General features: G+C 46.3%; 1 protein-coding gene across 1 annotated transcript in view; it reads left to right on the top strand.

The window, feature by feature from the left end:
* The window catches only part of ift80 (intraflagellar transport 80 homolog (Chlamydomonas)), a gene marked incomplete at its 5' end in the record, with an annotated part of 142,501 nt that extends 138,655 nt beyond the window's left edge, over window positions 1-3,846 (top strand). The window contains 2 exons of the mRNA XM_084311366.1: window positions 1,043-1,166; window positions 3,521-3,846. Of these exons, the coding sequence (XP_084167492.1) occupies window positions 1,043-1,166; window positions 3,521-3,631 (235 nt within the window). The 3' untranslated portion in view covers window positions 3,632-3,846. The remainder of the gene's footprint in view (window positions 1-1,042; window positions 1,167-3,520) is intronic.
* Window positions 3,847-16,173: the final 12,327 nt, after the last annotated feature.

Raw genomic sequence — 16,173 nt, 5'->3', positions numbered from 1 at the left:
AGGTGCCTCCTCAAACGTTTCGATGGCTTGCGGTCAGAGTGACTATTGGGGTGTTAATAGACGAGTCTGGAGGACGAGGTGTGTGTTTGAGCAGCGTTGTTGTGGTCTCATCTTATCCGGAGAACTAACGGCAGCAGAACTTGAGAACTGCTAGGAATGTCTAATCACTAAAAGTGTGTCTTGCACGGACTATATCACGCCAGTTAGGTCACCTTATGTATGTATACTTCACTTGTGTATACTGTATACTTTACTCACTCATAGTATGTATTCAGATTCTAAGTGTTATTGTGACCATATTTATTGTAACATATAATATAACTGATAGGGCACACAGACCCTCATCTGCACCTTTGATCACACTTGCTCATATTCTTATATTCAGAGTTAATTATATGTTTACACTGCTATTTTTATCTTTATTATAGTTGTATTGCCTATATTTATGTCTTCTACTATTACCCATACCCATACCTGTACCTCCCCTCCCCCATGCTGCTATGACGCTAGAATTTCCCCAAGGGGATCAATAAAGGAATATCTTATCTTTCCATAAGGGAACTCTGCACTCTACACTTTATATATATATATGTATTTATTTAATTGATTAATCCCCCACTGCACTGTTTTTTGTCCTGTGTCTGTGTTGGTGTTTGTCGTTTATTGTGAAAAAAAGAAAGGAAAAAACGCATAAACTGTAACGCTGCAACAATTACCAATGTGTTTTTACACAAATGGCTTAATAAAGAAATCTGAATCTGAAGCCCCACCCTTGCTTCTTTTAGAGGGCAACAATAACATGCTGTTATGTATTTGTACATTTTCTTTACTGTTTTTATGTGACCTGTTTTTATGTATTTGTACATTTCTTACTGTTTCTATGAGTCCTGTTTTTATGTTTGGGGACAACGGATGGAAATTAGCCTCGTGCTAAATCCGGCAATTTTTACACTCCACAGTGTTCATTAATTTTGCATTGTCCCGTCCAAATAAACGAATAAAAAAATTAAAATAAAAAATCTTATCTCATCTCTCTTCCCAGGGCGTTGGAGCTAGCGGTGAAACACAAGACCCATGTGGACACGGTGCTGGCCTACAGACGGAAGTTCCTGCAGGACTTTGACAAGACGGAGAGCAACGACCGGTTCCTGCAGTACGCCGAGAAGGTAAGCCGTCTGGCCGTCACCTGCACTTTGCTTTATCAACAGGATGTTCTTCCTACGTCAGCTGAGGAAGTTCAGGCTGCCGAGGACTATGATGGTCCCAGTTCTACACTGCCATCATCCAGTCCATCCTCACCCTCTCCATCATCACCTGGTTCCCTGCAGCCACGGTCAGGGACGAGGCCAAGCTACAGCGGGTGATACGATCAGCGGAGAGAGGGTGATCGGCTGCCCCCTTCCCTCCCTCGAGTCCCTATACATTCAAACTTTTCTGTCCAACAAAATGGACACAAATCCGGCGGGGAGACGGACACAGCGTCCGACAACCGTGTCCGAACAAACGGACCACTCCTCGTTGAAAATGAATCCAAAAAACAGACGGACAGACACAACGGATCGATGCAGCGGCCGCAGCCTCTAATGCTCACAAGTCGCTCATTTACCCGCTCAACGTTTTGACATCTCTCGCAATTAAGCAGCGTCGTCACACACAAGAGCGAGCGCGCTGCGTCCCATCGACCCCTTCATTCATTCATTCAACCTTTATTTATCCTCGCTGAGATCACGGAGGACACGCCCCCTCGTCCGCGACACGGTGTCGGGAGTGCACAATCTAATAAGACGAGAGAACACCCGGTTATTGATTTTTTTAAAGTGTGTTGTAAAATGTGTTCCGTGGGTCTGGAGCTCAGAGGCTGAATGCAGATTTCCCCAAGTTCAGGGCAAACTCAGGGGACCTGGAAGTACGAGCCGTTAGCCAATCACTGGAGCGAGTGTACATCGTTGTAGTAGGCCTGATGTACAGTATAGTGTAACTGTAACGCACAGCAGCCTCCAGTGTGATATTGCTCTTTCAGTTTTACTGAATGTTTCTATTTTTAATTTTTTAAATTTTTTTATAAAGTTAATTTAATTATATTAAATTACATGTTCAGCTCTTCCAACAAAATATAGCCGAGTTCTATAAACGGTCCCAGGTTGCTAAGCAACACAGTGAAACCAAATAGTCGGCTACACACGGATCCATTAGTCCAATTGAAGTTGAACGTAAACGGAAGTGGAATGACGGTATTGATATTGTGCCAGTGTCACTTGGTATATCACCAGTCATGGAACACCTGTTATACTGTATATCACCACCAGTCATGGCACCTGTTATACTGTATATCACCACCAGTCATGGAACACCTGTTATACTGTATATCACCACCAGTCATGGAACACCTGTTATACTGTATATCACCACCAGTCATGGAACACCTGTTTATACTGTATATCACCACCAGTCATGGAACACCTGTTATACTGTATATCACCACCAGTCATGGAACACCTGTTATACTGTATATCACCACCGGTCATGGCACCTGTTATACTGTATATCACCACCGGTCCATGGCACCTGTTATACTGTATATCACCACCGGTCATGCCACCTGTTATACTGTATATCACCACCAGTCATGGCACCTGTTATACTGTATATCACCACCAGTCATGCCACCTGTTATACTGTATATCACCACCAGTCATGGCACCTGTTATACTGTATATCACCACCAGTCATGCCACCTGTTATACTGTATATCACCACCAGTCATGGCACCTGTTATACTGTATATCACCACCAGTCATGGCACCTGTTATACTGTATATCACCACCAGTCATGCCACCTGTTATACTGTATATCACCACCAGTCATGGAACACCAACAGCGGCTTGCGACAGGACTGGGTTGAGTTTAACGGTAACTGGGAATCCCCGTTCAACGTGAGGTTTAACCCATCAAGGTTCCTGGTTCGATTCCCGCTCCTCCTTGAGCAAGACACTTAACCCCTAACTTCTCCCGATGAGCAGGTCGGCACCCCTTGCACGGTCGCCTCCGCCTCCGGTGTGTGAATGTGTGAGTGAACGAGGGTGAATGTGAGGAACAAAATTTATAAAGCGCTTTGGATAAAAGCTGTTCTATAAATGCAGCCGTTTACACTGATCATAGCAGAGTAGCCATGCCTATCTCACTCCCTCCTCTCTCTCTCTGTCTCTCTGTCTCTCTCCTCTCTCTCTCTCTCTCTCTCTCTCTCTCTCTCTCTCTCTTTCTCCCCCCTCTCTCTCTCTCCTCACTCTCTCTTTTCTCCCCCTCCTCTCTCTCTCTCTCTCCCTCTCTTTCTCCCCCCTCTCTCTCTCTCTCTCTCTCTCTCCCTCTCTTTCTCCCCCTCTCTCTCTCTCTCTCTCTCTCTCTCTCTCACTCTCTCTCTCGCTCTTTCTCCCCCCCTCTCACTCTCTCTCTCTCTCTCTCTCTCTCTCTCTCTCTCTCTCTCTCTCTCTCTCTCTCTCTCTCTCTCTCTCTCTCCGTCAGGTGGAGGTGGACTGGGAGAAGATCGAGGCGAAGATAGAGATGGAGTTGTCTAAAGAGAGAGAAAGAGCTGCCAACACCTCTGTCAAGAGCGGCCTGACCCCACGACACTGAACCCTGGAGGACCTGTCTCACCCACCGTCCTCTGGAGGACCTGTCTCACCCACCGTCCCTCTGGAGGACCTGTCTCACCCACCGTCCTCTGGAGGACCCTGTCTCACCCACCGTCCCTCTGGAGGACCTGTCTCACCCACCGTCCTCTGGAGGACCTGTCTCACCCACCGTCCCTCTGGAGGACCTGTCTCACCCACTGTCCCCTGGAGGACCTGTCTCACCCACCGTCCCTCTGAGGACCTGTCTCACCCACCGTCCTCTGGAGGACCTGTCTCACCCACCGTCCCTCTGGAGGACCTGTCTCACCCACCGTCCTCTGGAGGACCTGTCTCACCCACCGTCCCTCTGGAGGACCTGTCTCACCCACCGTCCCTCTGGAGGACCTGTCTCACCCACCGTCCTCTGGAGGACCTGTCTCACCCACCGTCCTCTGGAGGACCTGTCTCACCCCACCGTCCTCTGGAGGACCTGTCTCACCCACCGTCCCTCTGGAGGACCTGTCTCACCCACCGTCCCCTGGAGGACCTGTCTCACCCACCGTCCCTCTGGAGGACCTGTCTCACCCACTGTCCCCTGGAGGACCTGGTCTCACCCACCGTCCTCTGGAGGACCTGTCTCACCCACCGTCCTCTGGAGGACCTGTCTCACCCACCGTCCCTCTGGAGGACCTGTCTCACCCACCGTCCCTCTGGAGGACATGTCTCACCCACCATCGGATTCTCGGCTCTGACATTAATACAAAATAAATACAGATCTCGCCTCATAGTAGAAGCGGATCTGCGCCTCTTGCTCAGCACAACGCGGCCACGTATCATGGAACTATGTTCAAATGTACAAGCACCACCCTTCCCATTGAGTTTCGTTTTTGTTAATTCTTGAAAAGCGCATGTGGACGCATAAAAAATTGCTAAATATGCCTTGATCGTTTTATAAATGTGTATACAGAAACAATTCTGTTTGATAATATCCATTCATTTCATTAATAACATTCTTGTCATTCCTACACTACACCGTTACAATGATATATAAAATATCATATTATATTATATACTCATTCAATATGCGCATGACAGAAAATATTATATGCCATATATCATATTTTCTGTCATGCGCATATTGAATGGGTATTATTAATCTACTATTACTACTAATACTAGCCGAGAGTAGGTCAAATTTGGGCTGGTAGCTCTCGGCTAGGTGGCAAATTAAAAAGTAGATCTTGGTTCAAAAAGGTTGGGCACCTCTGCACTACATACTAGGTACAGTACACACACACACATACACTACATATAGGCCCCATACACTGTATACACACTACATACTAGGTACAGTACACACACACACACACACACACATACACTACATATAGGCCCCATACACTGTATACACACTACTAGGGCTGTCCCCGACTAAGGATTTGGATGGTCGACTATGATTGGGCAAAATTTGCCGTTAAGTCGACTATTGGTCGACTAAAAAAATGTATCATTCCATTTGGGCTGTGGGGGGTGCTTAATGTCTGAAGGAGTCGACTGAAGGCTTCTTGTCCTCTGCAAAAGCATGCAATTGGTCCACTGATGGATACATCTTGATATTTGTCTAGTCTAGTGTGTTCATTAGACGGGTGAAATCCTCTTTCAGTGCCTCTGTGCCTGTTTTCGTAGGCAGTTAGCCTTTGGTATGCGTGCCATTAGCGTTAGCCACGCTTCTAGGCCTCTTTTCTTTTGGAAAGAATGATAAAAAAATATTTTTTAATTATATTCGACTAAGAGGTTGGCCAGTCGACTACGACTCCTTTCGACCGATTAGTCGACTAATAGGGGTCAGCCCTAGTATTTCATATTGTTCTCTGTTTCCCCTGTGGTTCTATGTTTCTTTTGTTTCTTTGTTTTTTTCTCTCTCTGCCTACTGTCAGCGACTCCGGGTTACTGAGGCTCTGTTTAGACGGAAACGCTAGCAGGTGAATCCGCAAAAATATTTTTTCGGATGTGCCTTTCGTTTATACGGAAACGGTGTTTTTACGGGGTGAAACCGCAAAAAAGTGAGACTACCTTCCAGGGTGGAATTCCTAGAAACGATAAACCTTTACGCTATCATCTAAACTGTCAAACCGCATAAAACGATGACGAAAGGGTTGTCAAGGCTCTCGTTGCGCGTACTGCTTACATCACAGGCATGCGCCAGTAGCCTAGAAGCGTAAACAAAGCATGTCTGATTCTATCCATGGCGATCACCTGAAGGCTACATTGGCAGTACTTTTAAATACACAAGAATCTGTCCCGCGGCGTGACTGGACCCACTGTCTGTGAGTGACTCTGCTTTGGTCCAATCACATTCCCAACCCACAGTCTGCGAATCAGAGGCAGAGTAGGGCGGGTCTTCACAGCACGTCATGTGACATATGCGCCAATCGTGTGACAGCGGGGCCCCGTTGTCTCGAGTCGTTACAGCATCGTCTGCACGCAGAATTCCATCCCAAAACACTAGTCTAAACGCAAAATTAAAAGTGAGACCGCAAGACGACTTTTGCGGTTTCTGTTCAGACTCTCTCCGTCTAAACGTAGCCTGAGAAGCGCTCTATAAATTAAATGAATTTATATATATATTATTATAATTTATTATTATATTATATATTATTATACTAGGTACAGTACACACACACTACATATTTGCATATAGAGTCATATACAGTATGCCACTGTATACACTCTACATACTCAGTACAGTACACACACACACTACATATTTGCATATAGAGTCATATACAGTATGCCACTGTATACACACTACATACTCGGTACAGTACACACACACTACATATTTGCATATAGAGTCATATACAGTATGACACTGTATACACACTACATACTCTGTACAGTACACACACACTACATATTTGCATATAGAGTCATATACAGTATGACACTGTATACACACTACATACTCGGTACAGTACACACACACACAGTACATATTTGCTCCATGCACTGTATACATATTGCATACAGTATACTTACTGTAGGTCCTACATGCTGGTTACCGTCTCTATATCATTCAGAGGAGAGAGAACAGGGCTTCACAGCAGCTCACAGACACATGATTACTTCCCACACAGATATTATTTATACATTTGACGGTCTTCACTGCAACCTTGTGTGTACGGCGTGACACGAACGTTACACAGCATTTTTCATAATTATGCTAATGCGTGGAGTTGATTTCCACCCGATCTCACCATTATGTCTCCTCTAAATGTCATATTATGGATTTTCTGTCGAACGTCTATTTATCGTTCCTGTTTTATGTGATACATGTTTATGTTTTTTTTATACAAATGAATATTCTTTACAAATACAAATGGATAAATAAAATGGTGACGTTATCCTCTTCAGAAGTATATTGAATGTAATGTAATGAATTCAAGTAGTTGAATAAAAAACTGTTTTACATACTCGACCAACTGCCCTTAATCTTTTAGTTTGACTAATTATTTTCTGCCAAATTATCTTTTTGCAGCAATATTATCCATACATGATAGATGGTTTCTCCCTCTCTCTTTTTCTATCTCCCCCCTCTCTCTCTTCCCCTCTCTCTCTCTTCCCCTCTCTCTTCCCCTCTCTCTCTCCCTCCCTCTCTTTCTCTCCCTCCCTCTCTCTCCCCTCTCTCTCCCTGTCTCTCTCTCCCTTTGTCTCCCCCCTCTCTCTCTCTATCTCTATGAACCATACCCCCCTTTCCCTTTCTTGCCTCCTGATCTCTTGTCTCCCTTCCATTTCTCACTCTTCCCGCCTCCCTGTGTGTGTGTGTGTGTGTGTGTGTGAGAGAGAGAGAATGCACACATTGTACAGTGCCTAGTGTGTGTGTGTGTGTGTGTGTGTGTATATTAACAAGCATGAATGTGTGTGTGTAATTCACAGTATATAGTGAATTATCGCTGCATTTCCTTCTCAGCCGAACTGTGAAACCAACTGCTTGCTATGGTCCACCCCCCCCCCCCCCCCCCCCCCCCTGGTTGACCGAGGACCAGTGGACCATTCGAGGACAGGTCATCCATCCATCCATCTGTCCTCCAGCAGGGAGGGACGCTGAGCATAGAGAGACAATCTGTCTCCGTCCAGGGGAACAACACCTCCCAGACCGCACGCACGCAGCGCGGGGACAGCAGTAGTAGTATTCTCCTGACGTTTCACACCAAACGGTGTGCTCGTCGTCGTCATCATTATTTCATGATAATCATGCACCCGTCATCTTGAGTTGACTGACTGACCCAAAAACGCCTGTGATTGAACACAACCGTTAGTCCGTCTGAAGTGCTGCGTGCCGAGCCGAGCGGAGCGGCCTGTAGGGCCGGAGGGGGTCCAGACGGTGTGATGATCATAATATTCTATGTCGAGTAAATTTAGTACATTATTTCACAAAGTAGGATTAGCAAATTCACTAGATGACTTGGAAAGATACTTAACTATATATTGATTGTTCTGGATTTCCGGATGAATATCGGGTTTAGGAATGTGATTCAATCACGAATGTTATTCAATATTGTGGAAATTAATCTTCCTTCAAGAAATACCCCCCTCTTAATGAGTTTGTTCTCCCTCTCTCTCTCCCCATCTCTCTCCCCCCCTCTCTCTCCCTCCCCCCCATATCTCTCTCCCTCCCCCCTCTCTCTCGCTCTCTCACTCCCCCCCATATCTCTCTCCATCCCCCCTCTCTCTCTCCTCCCCATATCTCTCTGTCGCTCTTTCTATCCCCCCTCCCCCCCTCTCTCCCTCCCTCCCCCCCTCTCTCTCGCTCTCTCACCCCCCCCCATATCTCTCTCCATCCCCCCTCTCTCTCCCCCTCATATCTCTCTCGCTCTTTCTATCCCACCTCTCCCCCCCCCTCTCTCTCTATCCCACCTCTCCCCCCCTCTCTCTCCCTCCCCCCCTCTCTCCCTCCCTCTCCCCCTCCCTCTCTCTCCCTCCCTCTCTCTTCCAGGGAAGGTTCTAATCGGTAGTCAGGAGGGACCTGTGAAGGGCACTGCAGTGGGACGAGGAGACCTCTCCTTTATACAGTATAGGCAGCACGTACATTTCCTTAAGTTCAATATAACTCAAAACCCTGACATTCTGCCCTCCTGCCGTCAACTACTTATGTTGTTTCTTATGTTTTATTGTTTTTTTTTATTAATGTAATGTTGTAAGTTATGTGTTCGGACCCCAGGAAGAATAGTCTTTCACCCATGGGTGTAGATAGACCAATGGGGATCCATAAAATAAACAATGAACAACTACTCGCTTGGCAGGTTTTCTAGTAAAATAAAAACAGACATATTCAGGGGTGTATATAGACCCCACTGGTAGAGGTTTCCACCCTCTCTCTGTTCCACTGCGTCCATCTTGTCCCCCCCCCCCTCCCCCTCCCCTCCCTCCCCCCCGCCTCCCCCCACCGTACCGACGGGCCGAGTGACTGATAAGCAGCGGTTATTATCTGAAAGCTTTTCCCCTCATCACTCACTTAAGTGGAGCAGACCGTTATCATCTGGGAGTCATGTTTCACGTGCATTACCAAGAGAGAGAGAAGCCCTCTTTGGACACTGAAGTAAGTGTGTGCGTGTGCGTGTGTGTGTGCCCCCCCTCTGAATAAGCTGATATAATGCATGAAACACGTTGTCCTCGACTCGTCTATCAGAGTCACAGATCAAAGCCTGTGTAGAGAGAAGCCCTCTTTGGACACTGAAATGTGTGTGTGTGTGTACAGCAGCAGCCCCCCCCCCTCTGAATAAGCTGATATAATGCATGAAACACGCTGTCCTCGACTCGTCTATCAGAGTCGCAGATCAAAGCCTGTAGTACTGGAGGAGTAGGACTCAGTGGTGGAGTTTGTGTTGTCGTCGTTGCAGTATGCGGCACGGTGGCGTAGTGGTTAACACTGTCGCCTCACAGCAAGAAGGTCCAGGGTTCGATTCCCGCTTGGGGACCAGGTTTCCGCGATGCCAGGTACCCAGGTGGGTGATCTCCCAGGCCTTTCTGTGTGGAGTTTGCATGTTCTCCCCCCGTGCTCGCAAGGGCCCCCCCCCCCCCCCTGATAAGAGAAACCCAATGGAAAAACATGCACAACAACAGATCGCTGACGCTGTCGCGTCCGTGACGAAGACGGGCAGGAGCACTTGGATGGTCCCCGGGCGTGGCTCACGCCGCAGCCCTCGTCTGCTCCCGGCGGCCCTTGGGGGGGGAAGGACGACTGGACGGGTTAAGCGCAGAGGAGTATCGCATCGGCGATCCTAAAGAGACAATGCATGCGTGTGTGTTCCGGTGTGTGTGCTAAACTAACCGCTGTGTGCCACTAAAACATTGAGCGTCGTTGCATCATGCCGAATAAAGACCTCTGCAACAGGTCCTGCATTATTATAAATGATAGCTTTCTCCTTCTATCGTATACAAAATAGACACGTTAGCACCAAGGCCAGATTAAGAATTCAGAGGCCCCCGGGCCAGATTCTTGTGGAGGCCCCCCCCCCCCCACACCCACACACATACACGCACAGTGGCATTTTTACATGTCACTTAAAAAAAACTGGATCCGTAACATTGTCCAACCAATCCTCCTGGTTTTCATGTTCAAGCACCGCCGGCGGCGGGCTGTCATCATCGCGGTCTGCCTCAGAGTCAGAATCATTCGTGTTGGTGTTGGGGCTGGGCTGTGGAGATGCGGCGGGCGTATACGAACAGGTGGCAGCCACTGGTGGTGGTGGGCCGGCTGAACTAGAGGCTGCCGCTGCCTCTTCTCTGTCGCTAGCATCAATAATAATAACGTTAGCATTCTCGTCCTCTCTGCCCGCGGCGCCTGGCTCAGCCTCTTTAACGTTGCTGCTACTACTAGTGCTAGCCAGGGGGCTATCCTCCTCCTTACCTGACGGGGTGAAAAAAGTAGAGATAGTCGGTATGCTTTGCCGAAGTAACGCGCTCTTTCTGTCCCTTTCCTGTTTAGATTTTAACTTAGCAGCTCCGCTTTCCCACCGTTTAACTTTTTTATCCATGCTTTTTGAGTCTCATATGATCATACAGTACTACTCGAGTCTTAGCCTACTTGATCAACTTGTAAGTGCAATTCTCGCAGTCAGTGGTCACCTGACCTGACCTGACAGTGACCCCTAGACCTGGACGTCAGTGTCACGTAGACTCCACGTCTCTCACCCCTCATTATCAAACAATCAATCATATTTGTATTTGCAATACAAAATGTTTTATAAAAATAGATAGAAAAGAGATGAGATGATACCAGTAGTCACTATAGATGCTGTGAAAGTAAACGCTGGATGAGGATCTGATTATATATATATTTTTTTCGTATTTCTTTAATCTTTTTTTACTAGTGTGTAGTGGAGGCCCCTAGTCACTAGGGGGAGCTCGATGATATCCGCTATCAGCACCGGCGGGTCTCTGCTGTCTGTCATGAATAATGATCCCAATCTGCCTCATTCGTGTCGGGGCTGCGTCTATTCTTTTACCAACGGATTTCCAGTTCCGCGTTCGCGTTCTGCGATCTGATTGGCCACTGACATTTCTGGTGCGATCTGATTGGCCACTGACGTTTCTTAGGCGACTCTTTCGAAGTTGGTTAAGGTTAGGGTATGGAATCAGGGCTGGTGTTCTATCGCCCTGCTCTAAGACAAACTCTAACCTTAACCAACTTCGAAAGAGTGCCTAAGCTTAACCGGTGAAAGAAAGAGGCGTCACACGATTGGCGCTACCAGAAACGTCAGTGGCCAATCAGAGCGCAGAACGCGAACGTGGAACTGGAAATCCGTTGGTAAAAGTATTCAGGCGTTGGGGCTGGGATGTGGAGATTTTTTTTTATTGCTGTTTTTACCTCAAACGGAAAACCTCAAACTCTTATGAAGAGGAGAAAAAATACTCAAGATTAGCCACTTGCAGACGGCAGGGTGTGACGTACTGTATATTAGTTGATGAAATATTTTTGTTGACTAAATATTTTAGTTGATGAAATATGTTTTCATTTCAGTGTCACAATATGACATCGATCTCCAAAATAAGAAAAAATAAATAAATAAAATGTGGGGCCTCTAGTGACGAGGGGCCTCCACATTTTTTTTAAATAAAAGTTAAAAGAAAAAAAAAATATTTGGGGCCTCTAGTGACCCGAGGGGCCTCAAAAAAAAATAAAAGTAAAAAAAAAATTATAATAATTTGGGGCCTCTAGTGACGAGGGGCCTCCAAAAGGCCTCGAGTGACGAGGGGCCTCCAAAAGGCCTCTAGTGACGAGGGGCCTCCAAAAGGCCTCGAGTGACGAGGGGCCTCCAAAAGGCCTCTAGTGACGAGGGGCCTCCAAAAGGCCTCTAGTGACGAGGGGCCTCCAAAAGGCCTCGAGTGACGAGGGGCCTCCAAAAGGCTTCGAGTGACGAGAGGCCTCCAAAAGGCCTCGAGTGACGAGGGGCCTCAATTTCTTTTAAATAAAAGTTAAAAAAATAATAATAATAATTTGGGGCCTCTAGTGACGAGGGGCCTCCAAAAGAAATGTAAATAAACATTTTAAAAAAATGATTTTTTTAAATGTATTTATTATTATTTTTTGGATGCCCCTCGTCACTAGAGGCCCACGGGCCGCGGCCCGGACGGCCCGGTCGTTAATCCTGCCCTGCGTATCAGGGGTGAGATGGTGAGGGGGTGGATATATCCTTACGAAACTGATTGGCCGAGAGGTTGTGCCTTTCTACCTATCAGTCTCCCTGTCGAGGGTGTTCTCTCTCTCGTCACAGGGGAAGGGGGACTTTCCTGTCTCCCACACCAAATCAGGATAGGTGGGACACGGGTTTCCCCCGGCCATTTGAAAACGTCACAGGCGCTTTTTCTTGCTGGCCAAGAGACATGTCCGTGAGTTACAGGGCCTGTGCTGCAGACCGCTGTCATTGTAAAGGATAGGTGATGCAATGCAGTAGAGACAATTTGTCTTCTACTCTGCTCCCTACCAGTAGTGTATATTGGTTCAGAGCCTCCTCCTCAAGGCCAGATTAAGACTTCAGAGGCCCCTGGGCCAGATTCTTGTGGAGGCCCCCCCACACACACGTGCACGCACGCACAGTGGCGTTTTTATATGTCACTTCAAAAAATATATAGAATACCGTAATTCCTCTAATAGTAACCCCAGCTTGTATTTGTTTCAACTGTAGTGGATACCAGGCTTGTATTAGGAGGAGGCATGTATAAGAGAGAGGCCTATATTTCTAATTTTCGTATCTCTTTTATTTTTTTTACTGAATGAATGAATGAATGAATGAATGAATGAATGAATGAATGAATGAAAACTTTATTTAACAGATTGCAGAATCGGTACAATACAGTACGGCTCAATACACACAATTGTTAAGGCAGGGGATGCAGACCTGAGAAAGACGTTTGTCTTGTTTACATCAGGGTCCCCCATTTTCAATTCATTTATGACATACACAACATACATGACATTTATGGACATATAGGTATTTAGTACTAGTACTAGTGTGTAGTGTGGAGGCACCTAGTCGCGTTATTTCTAAACCTAGCCGCATTTCTGGCAAGACGCTCTCTGATTGGCCGATGCCTGTTTCTACACTGGTTAAGCTTAGGCACTCTTTCGAAGTTGGTTAAGGTTAGAGTTTGTCTTAGAGCATGGCGATAGAACGCCAGGTAGTTTGCAGGCTGTTTGACGAGGAAATGGGCAAAGACACAGCTCGTCACGCTATTGGGCAAACATGTCAGTGGCCAATCAGAGAGCGTCAGTCAGTGCCAATCATTCAGTGTCACAGTATGACATCGATCTCCAAAAAAAAAAAAAAAAAAAAAAAAAAAAAAAAATGTGGGGCCTCTAGTGACGAGGGGCCTCCAAAAATGTTTAAAATAAAAGTTAAAAAAAATAAACTAATATTTGGGGCCTCTAGTGACGAGGGGCCTCCAAAAGAAAATAAAATAAAAGTAAAAAAAAAAATTATAATAATTTGGGGCCTCTAGTGACGAGGGGCCTCCAAAAGGCCTCGAGTGACGAGCGGCCTCCAAAAAAATAAAAAATAAAAGTTAAAAAAAAATTACAAATAATTTGGGGCCTCTTGTGACAAGGGGCCTCCTAAAGGCCTCTAGTGACGAGTGGCCTCAAAAAATTTAAAAATTTAAAATAAAAAATAAAATAATTTTTTTTTTTTTTTTTTTTTTTGAGGCCCCTCATCACTCGAGGCCCACGGGCCGCGGCCCGGTCGGCCCGGTCGTTAATACGGCCCTGGTTAGCGCGTGGAGCCAACACTGAGAGAGAGAGAAAAAACGACTAACCTTCATACTGTCTACTACTATCATGCACTCTTCCACTAATTCATCTTCCTTGCTTATATTACTACCTACTATGCTAATATGTCTCTACTACTATGCACTCAACACTGCAGCACCCAAGTTTCGACACTGTTTGATGAACATTGTTACTCCGCTGAAAGTAGGGTGACCAGATACAAAAAGTCCAAAAGCAGGACAACAGTAAGATTTTGGTGGGACAAAGTGGGACAAAGTGGGACAGATAGATAATGTAATTTTTTTTATTATAATAACTCGTCTTCACCGAATAGATAAAGGTTAAATCTAAATAAATACAAATTAAATACAGAATTATATCTCTCCACATTCATCTTGGCACTGGCAGCCGGCTTGTTACCACCTAACATCTGTTTTAAATATTCAAACTTTATCACTTGACAGGAATGTCTTGTGTTCGATATTTTTTTTTTGCTTCAAAAAGAGGGACATCCTCTCAATATGTGGGACGCGGTCTCAAATGGTGGGACAGTACAACCAAAAGGGGGACACCTGGTCACCCTAGCTGAAAGAGTTGTACCCTTCCTTCCTGCTGACCTGTTGTACAGAACTTGTAAGTCGCTTTCGATAAAAGCGTTCAGCTAAATGACTAAATGTAAATGGATGGTTCCCATCCGCAAAGTTGTCGTTTCTGCAAAGGCACGGTTACGTTAGGTTGTAATTTAGAAATAAGCAAACAAACAAAATCCATTCAGTGACGGATCAATGTAGCTTGTTGTTGTACCCTTCCTTCCTGCTGACTTGTCGTACAGAACTTGTAAGTCTTTTTTGGACAAAAGCGTTCAGCTAAATGACCAGATGTAAATGTACGTCAACACTTATAACAATGGTCGTTGACAAAATGTAAACGTTTGAAAATGAAGTCTAATCCTCAGTCAGCACTGGAGACGTTTCCTTATGCTTGGATTTTGCCTGTGAAGTATTCAGTATATATTTGAAAGTCTGACACGTAAACACTAGATTCACTTTGAACGTATAAGTGCTGTAGAAAATGTCGCCAACAAATTCACAAGCTATGAATTAATGCCAACAAACGATGCGACTGAGCTCCCCCAGACAGCCTCTTAAAACTGGGCATAATGTAGAATTTATGAGGGACATAGTAGCCATCGATCTGTCCTCCCTGGTTTCTGTGACGTTCGGTCCACCGGGGGGATAGAATAGCTCCACTACTGGCACCAAGTCTAACGCTGCAGGCACCACGTTCAGTCTGTGTGTGTGTGAGACTGTCTCAGAGTCTGTCTGATTCTAACGCTGCAGGCACCACGTTCGGTCTGTGTGTTTGAGAGACTGTCTCAGAGTCTGTCTGATTCTAACGCTGCACCACATTCAGTCTGCGTGTGTGAGAGACTGTCTCAGAGTCTGTCTGATTCTAACGCTGCACCACGTTCAGTCTGCGTGTGTGAGACTGTCAGTGTCTCAGTCTGTCTGATTCTAACGCTGCATGCACCACGTTCGGTCTGTGTGTGTGAGAGACTGTCTCAGAGACTGTCTGATTCTAACGCTGCACCACATTCAGTCTGCGTGTGTGAGAGACTGTCTCAGAGTCTGTCTGATTCTAACGCTGCAGGCACCACGTTCAGTCTGTGTGTGTGAGAGACTGTCTCAGAGTCTGTCTGATTCTAACGCTGCATGCGCCACGTTCGGTCTGTGTGTGTGAGAGACTGTCTCAGAGTCTGTCTGATTCTAACGCTGCATGCACCAGTCTGTGTGTGTGAGAGACTGTCTCAGAGTCTGTCTGATTCTAACGCTGCAGGCACCACGTTCGGTCTGTGTGTGTGAGACTGTCTCAGTGTCTCAGAGTCTGTCTGATTCTAACGCTGCAGGCACCACGTTCGGTCTGTGTGTTTGAGAGACTGTCTCAGAGTCTGTCTGATTCTAACGCTGCACCACATTCAGTCTGCGTGTGTGAGAGACTGTCTCAGAGTCTGTCTGATTCTAACGCTGCATGCACCACGTTTGGTCTGCGTGTGTGAGACTGTCAGTGTCTCAGAGTCTGTCTGATTCTAACACTGCACGCGCCACATTCGGTCTGTGTGTGTGAGAGACTGTCTCAGAGTCTGTCTGATTCTAACGCTGCACGCGCCACATTCGTTCTTGTGTGTGTGAGAGACTGTCTCAGAGTCTGAACGCCTGCCCATCCGTCTCTCGCCTCTCCGCCTTCTAAATGTATTTTCTTTTGTATTTTGTATGTGTTGCGCACGCATGCAAGGCGGT

This window comes from Notolepis coatsorum (genome assembly GCF_963971535.1).
Source record: "Notolepis coatsorum genome assembly, chromosome: 1".
NCBI lineage: Eukaryota > Metazoa > Chordata > Actinopteri > Aulopiformes > Paralepididae > Notolepis > Notolepis coatsorum.
Note: the sequence above shows the minus strand (reverse complement) of the source record. Positions and strands in the feature narration are given on the sequence as shown.